The 22,275-nt window shown below is 42.4% G+C and overlaps 2 protein-coding genes across 4 annotated transcripts; one reads left to right on the forward strand and one right to left on the reverse strand.

Moving 5' to 3' along the window:
- Positions 1 to 200: 200 nt before the first annotated feature.
- rpp30 (ribonuclease P/MRP 30 subunit) lies at positions 201 to 10,066 on the reverse strand. 3 transcript variants are annotated; one of them, XM_035533604.1, is made up of 11 exons: positions 9,819 to 10,066; positions 9,406 to 9,461; positions 9,261 to 9,317; positions 9,103 to 9,168; positions 8,933 to 9,001; positions 8,725 to 8,814; positions 8,259 to 8,375; positions 8,130 to 8,159; positions 7,976 to 8,013; positions 7,808 to 7,887; positions 201 to 7,611 (listed from the first exon to the last, which is right to left on the reverse strand). In XM_035533604.1, exons 1-11 carry the CDS (start codon positions 9,874 to 9,876, stop codon positions 7,496 to 7,498), a joined length of 777 nt encoding a protein of 258 aa, XP_035389497.1. In that variant the 5' UTR covers positions 9,877 to 10,066; the 3' UTR covers positions 201 to 7,495. The 3 variants fall into 3 exon arrangements, with proteins under 3 accessions (XP_035389497.1, XP_035389496.1, XP_035389498.1); XM_035533603.1 differs by having other exon boundaries at positions 9,795 to 10,066; XM_035533605.1 differs by lacking the exon at positions 9,103 to 9,168 and having other exon boundaries at positions 8,933 to 8,947; positions 9,795 to 10,066.
- Positions 10,067 to 10,274: 208 nt separating this feature from the next.
- Positions 10,275 to 21,273, forward strand: kif20bb (kinesin family member 20Bb). Its single transcript, XM_027013437.2, has 29 exons — positions 10,275 to 10,827; positions 11,024 to 11,113; positions 11,251 to 11,370; positions 11,515 to 11,653; positions 11,735 to 11,919; positions 12,039 to 12,099; positions 12,219 to 12,416; positions 12,591 to 12,702; positions 12,810 to 12,881; positions 13,121 to 13,270; positions 13,467 to 13,629; positions 14,022 to 14,273; positions 14,351 to 14,487; positions 14,579 to 14,708; positions 14,893 to 15,097; positions 15,185 to 15,246; positions 15,331 to 15,450; positions 15,604 to 16,784; positions 16,958 to 17,096; positions 17,196 to 17,318; positions 17,400 to 17,502; positions 17,618 to 17,737; positions 17,817 to 17,911; positions 18,030 to 18,161; positions 18,642 to 18,821; positions 18,985 to 19,059; positions 19,624 to 19,759; positions 19,856 to 19,989; positions 20,097 to 21,273. The coding sequence occupies exons 1-29, from the start codon at positions 10,723 to 10,725 to the stop codon at positions 20,202 to 20,204; spliced, it is 4,827 nt and encodes a 1,608-aa protein (XP_026869238.2). The 5' UTR covers positions 10,275 to 10,722; the 3' UTR covers positions 20,205 to 21,273.
- The last annotated feature ends 1,002 nt before the right edge of the window (positions 21,274 to 22,275 follow it).

Raw genomic sequence — 22,275 nt, forward strand, 5'->3', positions numbered from 1 at the left:
GGAATCTTCTTTATATATAAGACATGTTTTAACTGTGAACTTACACTCATGACTACTATCAAGCAGTCAGCAATTTCAGTGCTCTTTACATCTCAGTGAGGACAACTGAATCCACTCAAGTTATATGCGGTAGGACAAACAGCAGTTACGTTCAGAGAATTCAAAACCTTAATGAAGAAATAGACGATAATAAACCCAGATTAAACAAACACAAACAGATTTTTTTTTTTTAATTCATGGCTCATACTAAAAACAAGAAGTTGGCTTTGCTGAAGAAAACTGATGCTAATAGTAGTACTACAGGACAGATTGTTTCTCCTGCCTATTAAAACCAAAAGAAAGTTGTCACTATTCCAATGAGTCCAAATTGACTTTTACAAAGAGATCTGTACTATCCAAAGCTCTAAACTTTGTACCCCCAGTGCCTACTAATACTACATTTAATTAAATAAAGTCCATTAATGACACTAAAGCCATTTTTCTGTGTTTAAGGTTAAATGCTGATTTTATTATAGAAGTCCATGATACTCTGCAAGCAGTGGTGCTTGTGGAAACCTTTACTTATCTAAATATAACTCACCAAGCCTTCCTGAACACCTCCTTCTTGAGATACATACAATATCTGGGGGTTTTTAATACCTACGAAAGAAAGGAAATTTGTAACATATATTTCAACAAAGCAACAAAAAAAATGTAACAAAGGAAGATTAAAGATTTATAGATTAAAGATCTATAAACAAAAGAAGTGGCACCGTTAGTGAGCCGTCAGATAAAAGCTGGAGCCGTTGTCGTTTTGAGCAGACATTCACTACACGGATGCAAGCAGTTTTCTGATCCCAGCGTTTACAGGCACAACAGCTGTGACATCACTCCAGTTACAGTCCCACATCCACTCAATTATTAATTATGCCATTTTAACAGGACACCTCCCAGGTTTCACACAGAATCTTATTATAGATAATCCTTGCTACAGCTGCTTTTATCTTATCCATAAAATTCACAAGGAAAACAATCCTGGATGTCATTTTGTATATGCTTCTTCTTTCCCAAAAGAAATTCCAGTTTATTGACATTTTCAGCATATTGTTCAGTCCTTACCCACATATGTTAAAGGCTCTTCACATTTTCTACAACAACAACAATAATAATAATAATAATAATAATAATACGTTTACTGTATATATCGCCTTCTCAAGGTCGTTTTTGAAATAACAATACAGATGAATAGAAAAATAAAGAAAACACTAACACAAATGAACACATCAATTGACAACTATTAACAGAAATGCTGAGAAAAGAGGTGTGTTTTAAGCTGGGGTTTGAAAGAGGAAAGTGAAGAGCAGAGACAGAGAGAGAGGTGGACTGCAGCCATGATGCTGAAAGACCTGCCTCCTACAGCGGTCAATCTAAACCTGACGACTTGCATTAAAGGACCGAAGTGTTCAGTTGGGCCAGTAAGAGTGTAGGAGCTCAGCCAGGTAGGGAGGCGCAAGACCGGGCAGAGCTTTGAACGTAAGCAGGAGGAGTTGCTACTGAATGCATTCAAGGAGCCAGTCTAACTGATATAAAATAGGGGTGATGTGGGCTGATTTTCTAACATGTAAGAGAATTCTTGTGGCTGAATTTTGAACATATTGATCATATGAAAGTGTGAACCAGAGTCTCAACATCTTGTTTGAAGGGCATGGGCCTAAATCTAGTGATACTGCAGATAAAAAGGCATTTTTAACCAGGGACTTGATGTGGAGTTCAAAAGAGAGAGGAGTCAAAAAGAAACCAAAGTTCCTAACTACAGATGAGGATTTGACAACATCCAGATTGAATTTAAAATCAGAGAATTTTGAGATTTTGGATTTAGAACCAATAAGTAGAACTTCCTATAAGTAAATCCTGACAAAACAGAAGTTTATGTTCATCTACTGTTTAAGATCTTGGATACAAGAGAGTAAAGCATGAGCTGGTACGGTGGTGTTAGCTTTAGTGTTAATGTAAACATGTCATCAGCATGACAGTGGAAGGGATGATCATGCCTGCTGATAATCTGGTCAAGGGGTAGCATATAGATTAAATAGGAGATGACCAAGGACTGATCCCTGGGGAACACCTTGAATGAACACATTGGTATCAGTGTGCCATTTGTGTTTACCAAAGACAACAAAATGTGATCTATTAGAAATATAGAAGGTGAACAATTCAAGAACCGTTTTAATAATTCCAGTGTTTGAGAGCAGGGTGATGAGCATATTATGGTTAATTGTGCCAAATGTGGCAGTTCAGTTTGTTCCTTCTAAATTTAACACATGCAAAAACAACTACCTGCCATCTCCTGACTTTTTTCAATGAGCATTAAAGGTTCATACTTGGTCATTCCAAATGGTCACCTCATTATTCGAGAGCTTTAGTTTGCATTTTCTTGATGCAAGACTTGAAAATAACCCTCCCACAGATATTCTCAAGGCTGTTGTTATTTGTGTTAACTCTAAACTGCTTTATGTTTAACTCCAACTACTCACAGAAAAGATTTAGTGTGGTTACTTAAATGGGACCAACTTATGAAATCCTCTTACTCAAGCTATTAAGGTTCAAACTAATTTTCAGTGGGAATGAAGACTTCCTCCAGAGAATTATAGAACTGTGTGAAAATTTTCATACAGAATATGTGGCTTTCCTACAGATATCCTAGATGATGCTCATCTTTTACCTGTTCGTGAAACAAATTCCCTGACTTATGAATCCATTATTAAGACAAGAAGAATTCCTTTGCTGTTTACTTATCACCACTTAAACACTTTAAAATCCAAGGCAATGCAGAGACAGCATCCCGTTTTACGGATTCCCCACTGATGAGGTAGTTGAACAATAACTGTGATACTGTAGCCTGCATCCACTCTATATGTGCAACATGTCAATGTATTAACACAGCCACTAAAATAACTTTCACAAAAGGATCAGTTGTTATCACTCTTTCCTGCAGGATTTGTCTATTGTATCCCTTGCAAGAAATGTAATCAGTTGTACATTGGAGAAACCAATAGAAGTCTCGCTGATCATTTTGTTGAACACTTTCAGACCATCAAAATTAAGGATTTGTCGTTTCCAGTGGCAAGACATTTTAATGTTAATGGACATTAATGGCATATCTGTTTGCACTGCCGGTTGTTGCTATGGCAGCAAGTTAGGAAACTCCAGAGCCATGCAGGCTCTGGGAAACTCAAAGAACAAAACTGATCTACACTCTCAGAACTTTGAAACCCCATAGACTGAATGCTATCATTTAAACATTTACTGTTTTGATCTGGTATCATCTTACAGAACGTCAGAAGTGCGTATACACCCACACAAACAGAATATTTAACTTGGGTCCTCTATGGCACAAGGGCAATCAATAGGCAGCCATTTCACTGGATTTCCATTCACTCCAATTGGTACACATGGGAATACTATGAGTTCAAGGGCTGATAGGTGTTGTATTCGTGGTTTAACTGTGTTCCTGTTCTCAAATTTGGAAAATTCTAAAACCTCTCAGAGATTTTCTATCATAAGACCCATTTGTTTTTTAATGCATTTAGAGAGGTGACACATCAGGAGCAGTTAGCCAACAGATGCACTATATTAGTCTGTTTTTTATGAACAGCGAATATCATACATCTCTAACAAAGACCTAAACATCCATAGCACACTTACTGTGAAACAAGCAGAAAGGAACAGATAACTGAACAGCCTAGGATTTCAGAGCCCAGGATTTTCAGATCTAATGGTACAATTATTCACTGATGACATGGCCTGAGCCTCCAGAAATTAATTTCTCTTTAGTCTGCACATCTAGAACATTCCTGCATCTACAATAAGAATGATACATATCCAATTTCACAAAGAACTGCTTTTATCTTTAAAAGGTGACTGCCAATAAATATGGTGACAGCAAACAAGAAGACACTTTAAAATAGGATTATCTGGCAGGTGAATATGAGTCCATCAGCCAGGAGAGACGAGATGCGCCCTAAAGTAACCTTGACAATGGTACTGAAATTACTGAGGCAGACCAACACATCAATATCCCATTAGGAATATATTCATAAGTAATGTACAGCACAAATCACCTCTCACGTATAACAACGAAATACAGCAATCCAGTATAGCTGTTAAGAAATTGCATTTGCTTTCTTCGGCTGACTGACACTTCTAGCTAGTTAAACCACAGTAGTATCAAAGACCTCACGAAGATTCTGGTACTAGAGGAAGATTGCAAAATGGACACCTGACTGCAAAGCACACCAAGCACCTGCAAAAGTGGTGAGAAACTTGTTTGATTTTTTAAAAGTTCGTAATTATTAGGGATTTTAGTAAATCCTTCAATATTTATTCCTTATTGTTTCCATTGTCTGATTTTGTGTGTAAGACTTTCTAAAGTCAGTGGTGGACAACAAATTGCCAGTGATTGAGAATTATCTCGCCAGGGGGGCAGACCCAAATGCATGTGATAATGTGAGTGCCAAAAAACCCCACAGCTCTGGTTATTCCGAATTTACAGCCAGTTTCTGACAGTTCCATGGAGCTGATAATCACTCTCTCTTGCGCATGTTCTAGTTCCGAAGCACAGCTCTACAGTGTTTACAAGGCAACTTGGAGATTGTGAGAAGACTGCTGCAAGCTGGGATGTTAATTGAAAGCAAGGACAAGGCAATGCTTGAACCTTATCAAGTATTCCAGAGCTCAGCATTATTGGTTTTTGTCTTTTTTTTGCTCAGTCTTCATTCCAGCCATCCTGAGTTTGTCAAAGATTAGTAAATGAAGTCAGTATTTACTGTAGTTTTGCTATGCATCTGAACAGTTTAAAATGGAACTCACACAAAACAATTGGCTGACAAATCCAAAACCCTGCTTCCAGCCACACATCAGTGCCCATTATGACCTTGAATGTTTTCCTCCAACCATTGGCTACATTAGCAAAAGAAAAAAATGTTTACGTAAGACACTGCAATTTCACATGCTTTGCACATTCCTATTCAAGGCCTGTCATTTTCACTGTTACTTGGTGTGATGGCAGCTTAGGTGTTAATGGATAAACCAGTTCACCAGATAGTAAAGTGCTCCTCTTTTCATATCCCTCTTCTACCCCACTGTTGCATTTCTAGCCAGCATTTATACATTTATCTAATTTTTACATCCATCATTTCATCTATTCAACATCTCTGCCTCACTGTAATCCTCCTATTCAGCTTTTGTACCTCACTGTACTCTTCCTATCCAACATCTCTGCCTCACTGTAATCCTCCTATTCAACTTTTCTACCTCACTGTACTCTTCCTATCCAACATCTCTACCTCACTGTAATCCTCCTATTCAGCTTTTCTACCTCACTGTACTCTTCCTATCCAACATCTCTACCTCACTGTAATCCTCCTATTCAGCTTTTCTACCTCACTGTACTCTTCCTATCCAACATCTCTACCTCGCTGTAATCCTCCTATTCAGCTTTTCTACCTCACTGTACTCTTCCTATCCAACATCTCTACCTCGCTGTAATCCTCCTATTCAGCTTTTCTACCTCACTGTACTCTTCCTATCCAACATCTCTGCCTCACTGTAATCCTCCTATTCAGCTTTTCTACCTCACTGTAATCCTCCTCTCCTGAGCCTCTACCTCAGTATTATATTGCTCCCCAGCTTGATGCAGCTGTGGTTCACTGGGCATGCCAGGGAGGGAGCCTGCCCATACTAGAGCTGCTCCTGCATCATTGTAGCAACCTTGACGCAAGAGACAAGGTAACAGGCACTAGCCCAGCCACCCTCTGTGTCCGTGATCTTAGTGCTGCCATCAGCTGATGCTATTATTAAATGGCACCCTCCTTCTCGAATGTCTCCCTCTAACCTTGCACCTTTGGCTGCCGAGTACCCCTCTCCACGGGGCAGTGTGGGCAGGCCACTACGGATGTGCCGAGCACCTTATCCACTACGGGGCAGGCACAGTGAGGTGGCACTAATGGCCTTATGACTGTTTCTACTACGTCACGTTAAAAGCCGTGCTGAGTTTCTTCACACCCCCCTCTTCAGGAGGGGGACACCCCGATGCACAACACTGTCCACCAGAACAGATTCTGACTCATTCAGTTACTGCTAATACATGGAGTCAATCCCAAACTGAAGAACTATGTAAGGGTATTTTGGGTTTTTTTCCAGACACAGATTAGACACTTTTACTAAGCCCTGAGCTCTCCTGCATTAGATATTACCTACTGAAAATATATATTTTTAAACTAACTAACTAACTGTGGCATGCAGACAAGCCCTACCCCTTTTTCAGTGTATCTTTAAAGTTGGATCAATTGCGATTCAAGCAGAAAATTACCTAAAAGCAAAACCGCCTCAAATCCATACACGGCTTGTTTTTTAAAGTGCTTGGTTTTAGAATCTCCATACTGACATCTAGTGGCACTAATACAAACATGTCAAGGCACCGAGGTGACAATGGATTTGCATGATGGGATTTCACTTCACTTATACGTGAGACCTATTCCAATATTTGGACCTCTTTACAAAAACTGCTATAGCATTTTGCATTATATAACAAAGAAGGGCAGAAATAGTCACAAACGTGCAGTTTCGTTTTTTAAATCTGGCACATGACTTATTTCACTGCAGGGGGGGAAATCACCTATGGACATACAGGTGATTTTGGAGTGGCGGTGTGACACCAAAACCATCCTTGATAGTTTAAAGCACAACGAAAATCTCAAGCCAAGTGAACAGGTTAACCAGTGACAAACCACTGTGGAAACATCACAGCCGGAGCTGTGCATTACTGTCTGTTGTTGCAGAGCCAATAGGCTGAATGTTTGATTCCAATGCTTTTACAAAGGACAAAGCTTTAGATGGTGTATTCATTTTGTCGTAGCAAACTAATTCTGGTCAGTTAATTGTTTCATAAAGTAAAACAAAGATATGAGGTATTTGTGAGGGTTTGAGAATAGTACGGCATGGCACAGTGGCGCGTCATTAATTGACTCGTGGTTGGTGGTAGATTACGAAAGCTACAGAAAAAAAAAAATCATACCTGGTGCTTGCCCTGCAGCGTGCTGGAGTAGTTTAGTCATGAATGTGGAACGTTACTCTGTGACCTAGCCTCACACTGTGTGCTGTGTCTGACTATGCCATTGTATCTGATTTCTTTTCAAAATGTTATTATTCACAAAAGGGGTGCTCTTAATGCTTACTTTTTTCTTGCTTTTGTAAACTATTTCATAGATCTTGTTTCTTGAAATTGTTAATTTTACTGAATAAACACTGTTTTCACTGGCTCCTATTATTTTATTTGATTTTTCATCCTTTTAGAAGCAAACTACTAAAAAAAAGAATACAGAAAATCAGATAACTCAGGAGCTTCAAGATACCCATTTAGACAACAGGGAGAAAAAAAGGTCGTCATGAATAAATAATGCAAAACAGTGGGCCGAATAAACATCAAACTGCACTCTGCTCCCATCCTGAGTCTGCACTAAACCTTTACGACTTTGGCCTTCTTCGCAGCCGGAGATTCTTCCTCTTGCTCCTGGCCAGTAGGCTGCATCCTCTTCATCGTGTGGATTATGCCCAGTGCTGTTGCACGCGTCTCTGTCAGGCGTAGTCAACAAATATCTCTTTGAGAATGATTGTTTTTAACGGCAGCCATTACCTCAATAATTCAACGGGAATGAGACTGATATCATAACACTGCGCTGTCCTTTCACACAATACATGTAATGGACTTTTTTTTTTTTTTTTTTTAATAGATAGAAACGATGGATGCAAGAGTTCGGAAGATGTTTACCTCCGTGCAGTACGACAGCTCGGCAGTTAGTGGAGACGGCAGCTTTAGCATCACCCTCAGACAGGCCGAACACTAGGCCCCTACGTATCGAGTCAAGGGACATTCCAAAACATGCCTGCCTTCAAATACCATACATGTACTTCTGCAGCTCCATACAGCAAAGGATACAGATTGGCAATGTCGTACGGGCCACGCAACTCGATAGGCTAAATAAAGAAGCAAGAAGAATGACCACTTAATGGGACGGAGCATTGCTTGATGCTCCTGGTCTGTGCCATACAGTATGCACAGCAATGTTTGCATCAAGAATCTGTGTTCTTACCACCTCCGCTCCACTGGTAAGAATGACATTCTGAGAAAAAGAAACGGTGACAAAAGCTGGCCATTTCAACCCCGCAGACTTTATGGGCTTAAACATTTTTGACTTCGTTGCAAATAAACAGGGATGTACCTTTCCCTTGCATACTTCCGTTAAGTTGATGGCATTTGCGATGGTGTATTTCTTCATGGTGGAGTCCCGGATGGCTGCTGTGTAGCTTATCTCGAAGGACACTCCCCTCTCAATGGCCTTGGAGAATTAACAAAATGGATTCAATGTGGTACTTGACTTGTAATTGGAAGGTTGCTGGTTCAAGTCCCACCACTGCCACTGTTGGGAGCCTAAGCAAGTCCCTTAACCCTCAATTGCTCAAGTTGTACTCAGTCATAATTGTAAGTCGCTTTGGATAAAAGCGTCAGCTTAATGCCGTAAATGTAAATGACTGTTGCATTGAAGCAACTATAAGTCCCTGATTTTTAAGGTATACATCTCATTTAAAGTCTACTGGAGTCACAGTGCCTACTCAGATGGTGAACATGCAGCATAAGAGCAAAGCAACGAACAGCAAGTGATATAGATATTTTAAATCCAAACTTACTCCATTCACAGGTGACCTTTTGCAGTGAAAGGGCTGCTTTTCTGTCACTGCTATGCAGATGATGTCCACATCATAGGTCATGCAGGCTGCCTGTTGCAATTAAAGATATACAACGACGGCCTTTATTGCTATGGCTACAAAATTATAGCACTGGCTAATATGGAGAGAAAAAAAAGAACAGTAAATATTTATTTACCAGTTAACTTACATGGAAGAGCTTCTCTGTTTTGGGATACACAGCCAAAATGTCAAAGCTTTTGTACTCATTGGATGGCCTCTAAAGTAAAGGTCACACAAGATCATCATCACATTATATATCAGAATAATAGCGATCTTGACTTAAACAGCATGATCACTTGACATAAATGATAAACTTACAAAGTGTGAGGCATCAGTGGCAACCACAGTCAAACGGTTCAACACTTTAATAGGCCTGGATTTACCCTGTGAAAGAAAACAGGAATCAAGAGACTTGGCCCATTTATGAGCATATTGTCTCCCACAATTATTAAACAGTGACAAATAAACCAAGTCACCTGCACTATTGGGAACTTCTCAAACAGCTCTGTGACAGACTCGGGCTTAGGAATTTGCTGTAATCAACAAGACAAGTACCAACTTCACCAAACTTCCAACTTGCTCAGTATTTTTTATAAGCATGAATTAAGCACACGACAATACCTGTTTCTTCTGTTGTGGTTCCACGACATAATTTATTGCGACTGTGGAGTAACCAACTGAAAACAAATAAACCAGATGTGGATTGTATTAGTTATTCTCACAAAAAAACAGTCGCAGTACGGTCGAGGGTCATTCCGGGGGTAAAGTCAAGTGATCTACAGCAAGCGATAGCCGCTTCGCTAGCTTAGCTAGGTTAACATGTACACAACGAAGAGCAGAGCCACTCTCAGCATAGCTAGCCAGCTATATTTTAAAGAGCCCAATTTTGATCCTGAATTCCTCATTTATCCACATGTCCATAATGTTCAAAATTAACACGGTCGATGACTGATTCTACAGCATGCTAATTAAGTAGCTAGCTAACCTATGTGACTAAAGGGCGAACTTACGATGAGCTGCTGTCTCTATCGTACTTTGAAGTTTCTTCTTGTCAGTAATGGCCAAGATGTTTAAATCCATAAACACAGACATTTCCGTTTCTATTTCTTGCCAGAACACTAACGCTATAATAAAAAGCTATACTTTCATTAAACAGAACAGATATACACTTATACGCGTTAATAGTATTCCCTCATTTAGAGCATAAACTGAGCCACATAATCGCATTTATCTATTAACGCATATCTAGCCAGTAGCAGATTTTCGGAGACTTGGACACTGCGTAGACACGTGGGCTAACGTTCAGAGCAGGTGCTGCTGGGAAGTGGAGTCCATATGACGACATTCGCTCCTTATATGATAAAACAATAGACCCTACACAACTATGGCTCCTGCTCCCACAAGGCTTTTCGGCTGATTTGGACGTTCCGATTGGCGGAATTTAAATAGAAGCCCGCGGTAGGAGTAGTTAGCTAGCGGTAGCGCTGAGGTTGGCATTTTTTGAGTTCTAGGTAGTATAACTCGAGAGAAGGAGTCGAAGTAAAGACGATGATTTAGTTCTGTCGGTGTATTTCACATTTGTACAAACTGTATGTGGTTCTCAGTTTCAGTATCCGGTAGCTAAGACAGCTAGTTGGGCTTTTTAGCTTCGATTCGCTTGCTGACCTGATTGGATAGCTAGGTTAGCTAGCTAGTGTTATATCTTTAATTCATGTTCTCCTCTTTGGACATGAATAATGTTGGTAAGACATCATGCATAGTTTTAAAGAATAGCTTTACAGCTATAGCTACGAGTAGTTAGATATCGGTCAATACCACTTCCCTTGCTAACTTATCCTAACTAGCTGCACGTCCGTTGTTTGTATTAGCTAATATTAATGTTAATTAATATCACCTAGCAACTTGGTTACGGGCGCTCTTCTTTTATTCCTTAAAACAATGGAGTCTTGCTTAAATTACAAACCCGAGAGAGTAGGAGCTGTAATTGTGGAAGATTTAAGAAAAGATCTCTTTGCAGAATTCTCCAAAGTACCCACATACCAGGTAACACTGGCAGATCTTTCCCTTCTGAGACTCGTGTTTATTATTTATGGTAGACGCTTTTGTTTTTTACGTGGCTGCAGTGCTGATAGGTCGACATGCTCGAAAGTATTTTATTACACACGTACCTCTGTGCAGTGTGCAGGATGTGCTTCTAAGAAAGAAAAAAAAAAAGCCCAAAACATTTATATCCTTGTAGGAGTCTGTCCTGCTGGAGAAGGAACATTTGCAGGTTTATCTCCGAATACGTCCATTTACCTCTACAGAGAGTGGTTTTGGTGAATCACAGGTACTGAAAAAGATGAGTTGAAGTGATGAAGCTAAAGCTACTGAATTGAAAGTTCATATGTAATACCATTATAATGTAACGTATATCATGTATTATAATTTTAACATAATTGTTTAAATTGTGCTGTCACCTAACAGGGCTGTATTTCAATTGATCCTCCGGAGACGGTGGTTTTGAAAGCCCCGAGATCATCTCTAGCAGCCAGGCAAAGTGAAAGACTGGGACCACAAGTCGCTCAGCGCTTTCAGTTTTCAAAGGTCTGAGAGTGGTGCATTGTCACATACTGTTGGGTTCTCCCCCCCCCCCCCCGTGTCGGCACTGATTGTGGACAGGCCTGGGGGCATGTTCTAGGGTATAGGTGTGCTTGGCATGCTGTATAAACTGTTGAGTTCAATTTTCAGGTGTATGGTCCGGATGCAACCCAAAGGGAGGTGTTTGACGGAACAACGAAAGCACTCGTGAAGGACGTTCTCAAAGGAGAAAATTCCTTGATTTTCACTTATGGAGTTACCAATGCTGGGAAAACATTCACATTTTTAGGTGAGATTTTACCTTTGTGTGGTCTTGCCTCAGCAAGTAAAATAAAGACACATGATACATATTTTCCCTCTTGATTTTAAGGCCCAGAAACCGATGGGGGAATTCTGCCAAGGTCACTGCATGTCATCTTTAACAGCATTGAAGGACGACTCTATACTCAGAACAACATTAAACCCCACCGCTGCATAGACTTCACAAGGCTGACCAAGGATCAGCAGGATGAGGAAGCCACAAATAAGAAAAACCTTCTAAGAAGATTAAAAGAGGTGCAACTTTACATTGTCTTAGGAGGCCATTTATGTTTGCATGCATTTTAAAGTGTATTCTCTTGGTGCAAATGAATTCTGAAGGATTTTGCTTATTTTTCAATCCTTTACTCCTCTAGAGTGGTTTGCAAAAAAGCACCTGCAACGTGTCAAATTCTACTTGCAGCTCCTTACTTGAGGGCAAGTATAATATCAAATCTATTTGCATATTTGTAGGCTTTTTGTTTGTTTTTGTTTTTGTGAGGTGTAGCAAGTAAGTTTCTTTCTTTTTTTAAATATCTTTGATCTGCTTTCTTTAGGTTATAGTTATGGTGAACTAGATGGAGAAAGTCTCTGTTTGGAGGAGGACTCCAACATTAAGTTCTCAATATGGGTGTCCTTCAGTGAGATATACAATGAAAATATCCATGACCTGCTGGACTTTGTCTCAAGTGGCTCCCAGAGAAGGAGCACACTGCGACTGTGCCAGGATGTCAAAGGCAACACATTTGTCAAAGGTAATGAGATGGCTTTACCTATGAGCTTTACATGTGGTAGTCTAACCTTTTTAACCTCCAGCAGTGCAGTTGCTAGATGTTGGTTGTTAATTTGATTAGGACCAATCATAAAAATTATGTTCTTTTATTACAGGTATTTTCTTATTAAAAGTAGTCTTTAAATATTTTTGACAGATCAGACCTGGATCCAGGTAAACAGTGCAGATGAAGCCTACAGAATTTTAAAGATTGGAAGGAAAAATCAGAGTTTCTCTTCTACAAAGATCAACAGTGTTTCAAGCAGAAGGTACTGCTTTTCACATTCTCCACTACTGAAGTTGACCTGCTCATGTTCGGTGTTTTCATGCAGGCATTTGTAGAAGACTATAACTTATACGCATGTGTTCTTCTCAGTCACAGCATTTTTTCCATCCGAGTCCTACGACTTGAAGATGTGGGTGTTCCTCGAGTCCAGACAATCAGCGAGTAAGAACCTTCTCTTTTCGTAAACCATTGGCTCTAAATGCCAAACCTTCAGCACACATTGTTGTTTCCCTGCTAGAATACTTTTGTCAGAAAGTCAAATGATTGTGTGCACGCATCATCAAATTGTACAGCTATTCACTTGTTGAGCAGCTTCCATGTAAATAGGAAAACTCAGTGCTGTGTAGTGTGGTGCTCTCCCAGCATTTGGTGATTGTGAACCCAATCTTTTGCTCCTCTAGGTTGTCCCTGTGTGATCTTGCAGGATCAGAGCGATGCACAAAGACCCAGAACAGAGGAGTGCGCTTAAAAGAATCTGGGAACATCAACACATCCCTGTTAACTCTGGGAAAATGCATTAATGCCCTGAGGCTGAATCAGACCTACTCAAAGTGAGGCTTTGGCACCTCTCAGGTCCCAAATAGAACTGACACTGAATGATTGATAAGAAAATTATTGTGTGTGTTATGTTGATGATGCCTTCTTTTTAGGTCACGCTGAGCCAGGGAACATTTGGGTTAAACAAATGTGAGCGTAGTACCTTTATTTGTCCATTATTGCAGCTGAAATTCTTTTTACTCCTACTAGGTTCCAGCAGCATATCCCTTTCAGAGATAGCAAGCTAACTCACTACCTACAGGGGTTCTTCTGTGGCCGTGGAAAAGCCTGCATGATAGTTAACATCAACCAGTGTGCTTCTGTGTACGACGAAACCCTGAACGTGCTCAAATTTTCTGCATTGGCTCAAAAGGTCAGTCAGGCTACAGTCAGGCCATGGAGGTGGTGTCCACCACCACCTCCGTACTCGGATCGCCTGGTGCACAGCGCTTTCTTACCTGGCAGCATCACATGAGTGGCTGCAGAAAAGCAGTTGAGCATCTCTTTAGTAGGTTTACATGCATAAGGTTTAGGAACTTTTATCTCATTGTGATCTATTATGTAAGGGAGAGAATAAATTGCAATGCAGACTAAAACCGCCAGAGTCTGGGAGCACAGGGATGCCACTTTATTGTACTAATATTTGGATAAGGGCGTCTGCTAAATGCTATAAATGTAAATAATGCAGGTGGTTCAAAAAAGCATTTTGATCTTTCAGAATCTGGAAATCGACTGAATGTTTTGTTTTGCTCACCCACTATGTAGGTTGTCGTCCTGAACCCAAAACCAGTATCTAGCGCTGTACCCAAGAAATCTGCCAGAGATGTCTCCATGATCCTCAACAATGTGGAAAAGAAAGAGTGGATGAGAAGACGCACCCTGATTGCCTGGGAGACCAGTTTAGAGGATGTACGGGAGGGTGAGGATGATGAAGAAATGGAGGAGGAAGAAGAATGTGATGAGGAGAGCATGGTGGAAAACACGGTCCAAGAAGCTGAAGATCAAGAGCTGCACGAGGTGCCGCGTCTCTCTGACACTGTCAGAACTCTGCCTGTTTTTACACTGTATTTAATGATTTTGTGTTTTTATTTCAGCTTCATCAGAAAATTAAAGAGCTTCGGGAAAAGCTTTCTAATGAAGAATCGGAAAAATTGGCCATGGAATCTCGCATCCGTCAAGAAGTTTCCACGGAGTTCATGGAGCTGTTTTCTGATATGGAAAAGGATTACAAGTAAAGAATGCTTTTGTTCCTGTCACAACATCCTGGTTCTCTCAGTGGTGTTTTGTCACTTGATGTGGAACATTCGTGTTTGTTTTCCCAGTGAACGTCTTCAGAGAGAGAAAGATATCGCAGAAGAGCGAACTGAAAGGAGATTAGAAATACTTAAGAATTTAACCAACGAAACTTTCAGTGGGTTGGCAGACACGGGCCCTGTTGACAACACAACCAAAGTGAATACCACAGTGTAACATGCGTACCTTTTTTACATTTTATACCTTTTAAAACAGAACTCTGTTTACCAGAAAATCTTGTTTTTTAAAAAGGCCTTTTCCAAGTGAACACAAACAATTTATTGTATTTAATGTTTATCCTTAAATTCTACAATAGCAGCATATTTTTTTGTTTGTTATTCAGGAGGCCAGGATGGAGTTTCTGGATGGAATGATGGAAGTGATGCAGGGCGACCTGGCTAAGATAAAGCAAGACGCCGAGGCGACACAGAAGTGTCTGGAGAATGCGGCCAGGTCCCCCGGGGTGGTCGCCAGACTGAGGGCACAGCTGGACAAGGTGGCGGAGGAGCTGCTTGAAAGCCAGCGGCTCCTAGGTGTCAAAACCAAGGGTGCGTTCGCTTGTTCTGGTCCCACCGCAAACAAAGGAGACTCACCCGCGTCGTGTCCGTCTGACTGAAGTGTCAATCTTGTTTCAGAAATGGATACGGTGCTTGCGCAGAGGCAGAAAAGCAGTGACCAGCTACTGGAAGCCAACAAGGTTGGTTTGTTGTTGTTGTTGTTGTTGTTGTTAGAAATGTTATTACAAATGTGTATGTGTTTTTATTAATGCTTTTCCTCGTAGAATTATGAAAATCGGGTAGTGAGGTGTCAGGAGCTCATGGCTATTTGCCAAGAGAAAGATGAAATGATCTCCAAGCTGCAGACAGCTTTAGATCGCAGTGTTGAGGCAGCTAATGAGGAAGTAAGTGCTTTTAACTCTGATGAACTAGACTTTGTCATACTGATGCTCTGCAACGTACAATAGGATATCGGAGTACTGAAAACGGTGATATTGTAAGTGTTGCAAAAGAGGCAAACCTGCAGTGACTGTTTTTGTTACTGTGGTTTTCTTCAGAGGGCCTTTATTGATACCGTTAAAGAAGAAATCTTACATTATAGAAATAATTGCAAGTGTTTGGTCAATGATGGCAAGGAGGAGATGAAGGACCAGGAAATCCAGCGGCTTGTGCTGACTTTGAAAGAGAGGGACGAGCTTGTAGACAAGCTGAAACATGAGCAGGATTCACTCCAGGAGAAAGTGAAGGAACTCACTGATGAGCTTAAAAAGCAGGCCCAGGCATACGGAAGCACCGTCTCCATGCTTGAGGCAGAAAAGGCCGCGACGGCCAAACTCGCAGGCGAGAATCGGGCTCTTTCCAGCAAGCTCAGTGAGCTCCAACAGACGACCAGTGACATGAGCGTCAAGCTCAAAGCCTTGAAAACCGATTTAGGCACCCAGATAAGTGCAGCAATTAAGCTTTCTGAGGAGCTTGAGACAGCCAAGGCTCTTCTCAGAGAAGGTGAAGAAGAGCGTAGCAAGCAGTCCAGCACCATTGGCTCCTTGAAGCTGGAGGTGGAGAACCTGAGGCAGAAGCTTCATGCCCACGCCCAGGAGCTTTTTCAGGGACGAGAGTCCGACTGCGCCTTCCGAAAAACCATCGAGAGTCTCCGTAAAGAGTGCGAGGCGATGATGTCGGCCTCGCAGGAGAAGAGCCGGAGGATCGAGGCCCTGGAGCCGGAGCTCAGCCGTGCCAGAGAGGAGCTGTGCCAGCTGGAGAACACACATGAGCAGTTTAGACGAGAGCGAGACGCCCAGAGGGAGGAGGCCTGTCATGCTCTGGACCACTACGAGGCAGAGAGGCAGGCGGCAGAGAGGCAGGCGGCAGAGCAGGCGACTGCACACAGCTCCGAGCTGCGGGTGGAGCTGGACGGCGCGAGGCAGCGGTTGGCAGCTCTCGAGGAGCAGGCGCGGGCCTCCTCGCACAGCTCCGAGAGAGCCAGGGAGCTGGAGCTGGAGTTGGCCGAGAGACATGCCCAATGCGCATCTCTGCAGGAGACGCTCCAGCAGTGCCAGAGCGAACTGGCCCAGGCACGGGAGGCTTTGAGGAAGCAGCGTGGAACCGCAGAAGAGGTAGAGAAGAGGAGTGTGGAGGCCTGGAACACAAGCCAGGAGGCAGAGAGGAGACGAAGAGAAATGGAGCAAGAGCTCGCATGTAAAGATGCAGAACTCAAGACTAAAGCTCAGGAGAGTTTAAAGTAAGTCCCGGTCTCCTTACTCAGCAGTACTCGGAGTCCTTTCTATTGTAATAAAATGCAATTTGCCTTATAGCATATGTCTGATGTGTATGTCTAATCTAAACTGAAAACATGTTGAGTAGCAGTTGATGGTATGCAGTGTCAGCCCATTGGTTTGGATTGCGTCTACACAGGCTCGAGACGCAGGTGGCCGAAGAGCTGGGTAAAATTCAGAGCTTACGTGCCGACCTGCAGCAGAAGGAGAAACGCATCTTGGATCTCCAGGCCAAGGTGTCTCAGGGCAGCACTGATGCTGAGCGCCTGCGGACAGAGGTTAGTGTATCGGACATCGGGGTTAAAAAATCGGAACAGCGCGTGGGCTGGTGTTAAACCCAACACATCGGACCTCTGTGTTTTTCCCCGCCACCCCAGGTCACGGCCCTGACCGAAGAGATCCGAGCTCTGCGACAGAAACTGAACGACGCAGAGGAGGAGAGGGATCGGGCAATGTCCACCCTGCCTAGCAAAGCGCAGACTGTTGCCCAGCCAAACACCGTGAGTGGCGAGTCTGTGATCCTATGTGGGGTTTCATTTATGTTGTTTTCTCATAGTTTGTTTTTTCCATGTCTTTCGCAGGAACAGTCCAGTTCGCAAGAAGCTCTCCAAGAATGTAAGCGCTTTAACACAAGCTTCCCCCACCGCAGCAGCACTGGTAGCAAGACCTTAATGAGGAACCAATGTTTGTCAAGACTTCTGCTGCTCTAATCATCTTAATCCCAGGCTATTATGCTGCATACTACAGTACGTAAGATAAGGAGAGGAATCCTGACCTGCAGCCTGGTGTTTGCTTGCAGTGCTTCCGGACAAGGACAGGCTGATGGAGGAAATGCAGCTCACACTAACAGACAGTGAGAGGACGCGGGTGGAGCGAGCGCTTGCGGCTCGGCTGAAGGTCATCGAATCCCTAAGTGAAGGTGACTGCTTGCTTAAGGAGCTCGTTTTTCGGGACTGCTGACGCTTTAGATGGTCATGACATGCAACCATTTCTCACAGAGCTCATGAAGTTGAAGAAGTGGCAGAGAGAGCACGCGACTGCCTCCGGTCCTGATCACGCAGGTCAAGGACAGGACACTACAGGACACTGGACAGTAAGCACAGCTCAGTACTCTTTGATCACAGTGTATTTACCAAGCTACTGCATTTCTGATGGGGAAACGGAGGAATGTTTTCAGCAGCAAGTGGAAGTGATTACTTCTGATGTTCCAGAGAGCCAGGAAGTTGGTGGTACAGTCAGGAGGAAAGCTTCTGTCCCCCGATGAACCCCGGAGGGCAAAGCAGAGAGACCAGATGACGGGACAACCACAGCAAAAGACGGATGGCAGAGTGCCAGCTGATGTGGTAAATGTTTTTCTTTCTCTCATTCTGGCTGTTCAGTAAGATTTAGCCTATAGATGTAAGGTTTTTTTTTTGGGGGGGGGGGTTGAGCCTCACTGCTCAGGGAGACGGGTGTGGTAAAACTCACACACTTCAGAGACCACGTTTAAGTGAAATGCAGCAGTTCTGTTTTTCAGTTAATGCCAGACACTAAACCTCAGTTTATATAATTGACTATAATTTATATAATTATAATTTATATAATTAGTGATGGCCTTTAAATCTGACAGAAACTAGACGTTAAAACGGACTAAATTGAAACCCAAATATGTCCGTAATAATGCTTCCTTCCCAACACTGGAGGTCAGCAGAGAACCGATAGACAGTGCAGCGGACAATGTGCCTCTCATCTCCTAAGAAACGCACAGATCTGATCTCAGATCAGCACTGCTGGTTCAGAGGCTTCTGGTCATCAATGGCCCTCTGTCTGCTGACTCTTGGCAGGACTGCTCAGCGCTCTCCACTGAGGATGAGAAGGATAATCACTTCCCCAAACTTGACGTGGAGATCAGCTTCACCCCCCTCAAGCCCAACCCCGTGAACCTCCGCAGGCCTGGAGGCGACGCGTCCGTCACGGTCAAAACTGGGAGCAAGGCTCGGAAGAGGCGGAGTGCAGCGGTGGAGGTGAAATCCCCAACAGGATTCCTGATTGGACTGCGATTGGCTTAAAAATAAAACCTAGAATTCTTTTTTTACTTTATTCCTTTTACGAGTTGCTCAGTATTAGTAAATAGTAACATTGTAAACTGGTGCTGTGTGTGTGTGTGTGTGTGTGTGTGTGATCTAGAACTTGGTGCAGTCAGAGAACAGGAAGAAACTGCGACTCCAGGGGAGCTCCAGGGCAGAAGTGCTGCCTGTGCAGGTGTGTATCTGCAAGATCAGTTGAAACTCGTCTTGCACGTATGGCTGCATAATAACTTGGACCAGAACTATAATTTCAATTGCGGTTATTACTTTAATCAGTGAATACTTAAAGAAACATTTGGTGAACATTTATGATTTGTTAGCGTTAGATCAAAACACTCAGGCGATACCTGAGACTGGCCAGTGCAGATGATGAACATTCACAGACTTGCTGGTAGAATTGTTCATTCGTTTGTAGTGCTAGGATTTGCTCCATGATATCTTGAAACTTTTTCTGGGTCCAGCGTAGATGTTTCAGGATCCACTGCAGTAAATTTTAAAGCAAAATCACGGTTCAGCATTTATGTGTCACGAATGGGCAGTGGTAGCGCAGTGGTTCAGGTACTCTACTAGTAATCAGACAGTTGCCAGTTCAAGTCCCACCGGCTCCAAGTTGTCATTGTTGGGCCCCTGATCAAGGGCCTTAACCCTCAATTGTTTATGTTGTACTCGGCCATAATTTTAAGTCACTTTGGCTAAAAGTGCCATCGAAAATGTAAACCGTTTTTTCTCCTCCCACAAGTCGCCCATGGCAGTCGGTAAAAAATCCAGTCCGTTCAAGCGTAAGGATCCCGCCAGTCTGAGAAGCAGGAAGGATGGAGCCCTGCAGAAGATTGGGGACTTTATCCAGAGTTCACCAACCCTGCTCGGGAGCAAAGGTCAGCACCAGCTCCTTATTTCATGCTCTGAGGGTGGTGTTGATCCCTGCTCGCATCCACCCTCGCCCCTCTGACGCTAACTGATGCTCGCCGCAGGCAAAAAAATAATGGCCATGGTGAAGTCCCCGGAGTCACAGCCTGACACGGCAGCCAACAGCAAACCCAAGAGGTCCAAACGCAAGCTGTTTAAGGGTCAAATCTCATCCCCGTATGATTCGCCTTCTCATCCGGTCAGTAGGGCTATGCACCGTTCATGTAGTGTGTTTACTGTTATTAGGCTGACTGAGTTGATTTATGTAAGTACAGTTTTCAAGCTATTTCCTGGTTTCCTTCACAGATGTTGGAAATGGATCCAGATGACAAGGAAAGTGATCATTTCATCATCAAGAGGAAGCTTAGAACACGAACTGCTAAAAGACAACCACAGCTGTACATCAGTAAATAAAGCTGTAGCCATGCATTTTATGGTGAAGTAGTTTACTAAGAGTAAAAGGAAAATCGGAGTCTTCTGAAAATTGATTTGAATTGAATTTTTCCTGGATGATGTATATAAATGATTTAAGAGTGTGGTGGGGTTGTTGTTGTTTTTTTTTTTTTTTGAGAAATATTTTTTTTTTACGATAAGAGGATGTCGTTATTGAGGTAGATAAGCATCAAAAATCAAACTCGGGTCCTCTTATCCATGTTGAATTGTTCTACTACAGTTAGTTCTGTACATTTTTGTACATTTTGTAAGTGGTGAGCAAAAGCAAAACCACTAAATCTGTCGTGCACTCATGCAAGGCGTGGAGTGACTCTCAATCTAGGGTGAGTGGCTCGGGGAATGTTCTAGATGTTTGTGAGGGGTCAGCATGCTGTCTCAGTCATTTGTTACCACTGTCAGTGGACGGAGGTAGTTGTCATCTGAGAAGAGTAAGTCATAAATTTTAGCCGACACCTCTCGATCTCTGCGTGAGGTGCAGCTGCATGTTCACTGTTGTGCTTGCCCGCCCCACACACAGAAGTCATTTGGAGTGACGTTGCAACCAAAACTGGCCTCACTCCACCTCTCGGCTCAAGTTCGATTTCTTGTGCCTATGCCCCATCTTAAATACCTGCAGTACAAAACGCAGTGAAGAGTCACGTTTCTGATGTGAATACCACAGTAATCTTCGTTCGCCTGTAATCGGCCAGGTGCCACGGCGGTCCTCTGGTTCCCAGATGTGCCAGCTGTATTTCCAGCTCTGATTGGCCGCCTGCCTGGTTCCTGCACAACCAGGATCTGTCATCTGTATAGGCGCCTGCGTTTGTGTCTTCTCCTGACCCTGTTATAATTGTTCTGGCTTTTCTCTGTGTTTTCCAGTGCCTGTACATCTGTCTATCGCTGTATGTCCTGCTATCTGTGTACCTGTTCCACGTGCCGCTCGCTCCTGTATCCTGCTTCTGTGCCTTCTACCATCGCCCCATGTTGTCATTTTTAAGTTTTTCTAAAGGTTTGTTTTAGAGTATATTTTTTACATTTTGGCGCAATATAATAAAGCTGATTTTTAAGATAACAAAAATGTTGATTTTAATTTTTCAAAAATATTTCCAGTTTCCCAAACCATGAGAGAACCTAAACCCAGACTAAAATGACTCCCAGTAGTCATTCACCATTGCTACAGCAATCTAGACCAAAACATTCCCATGTCTGGGAAATATTATCATTAAGTCCTTTCATGAATCAAATCTGAATACATTTATCACTTAACCAGAAATCAGCTCTGTGCCCAAAATCTAAACTCATGACATTAGAAAATCTCAGTAGGGGTGAAATTATTTTATGCCTTACTTGCTAGAATTTAATATGGCCAAAAAACACAGTTGAATGTAAAGTATACAGGTTGACCCGCTGCCATCCAGTGATGAACTGGTTGACATGTTCATTCATCATCTAACTGCCCAGTGAGAGTGGCCTTCCAAAGTTTATCCGTGCTGGCGAGCAGAGAGCGCCTCTCTCTGCTGCTGTGTGATGTCATTTCTAGAAGGCGTGAAGTAGGTGGCAGCTTGTTGATTGTGGGGTAGTTAAACTTCAGCATGACTGCTAATCTGCTAGTCTTGCTGTCATGCAGAGGGATTTGAGATTTTGGACAGGCCAGTGCTAGTTTTCACTTATTTTTTATTCTGGTGTGAAATTTCTATAGTTTTAAATTATAGGAAATATCATTTAGAATCAGCTTTTGATGTACATCGTCTGTAGCAGTTAATTTAATCAACATTTTCTTTTTATATAAGCAATATCCTGTAACTATAATGTTCCTTTCAGAGCTGTAATGGCCAAGTTCAATTAGTGACTATCCACTTGCATGAAATAAGACTTTGTGTAGACGTAATCAGATGTGGTGTTTACTTTTTTCTATATACCTTAGACTTATCTGAAAGCACGTGGCCCCTATATAATGATCAGTTTACATTAAGGTTTGGTTCACAAGCACTGAGTTTTTGGGCCAATATGCTTTGAAGGCAAATGAGTCCAAAAGCATCTGAAACCCTAACTT

The sequence above is a fragment of the Electrophorus electricus genome, chromosome 14 (assembly GCF_013358815.1).
Source record: "Electrophorus electricus isolate fEleEle1 chromosome 14, fEleEle1.pri, whole genome shotgun sequence".
NCBI lineage: Eukaryota > Metazoa > Chordata > Actinopteri > Gymnotiformes > Gymnotidae > Electrophorus > Electrophorus electricus.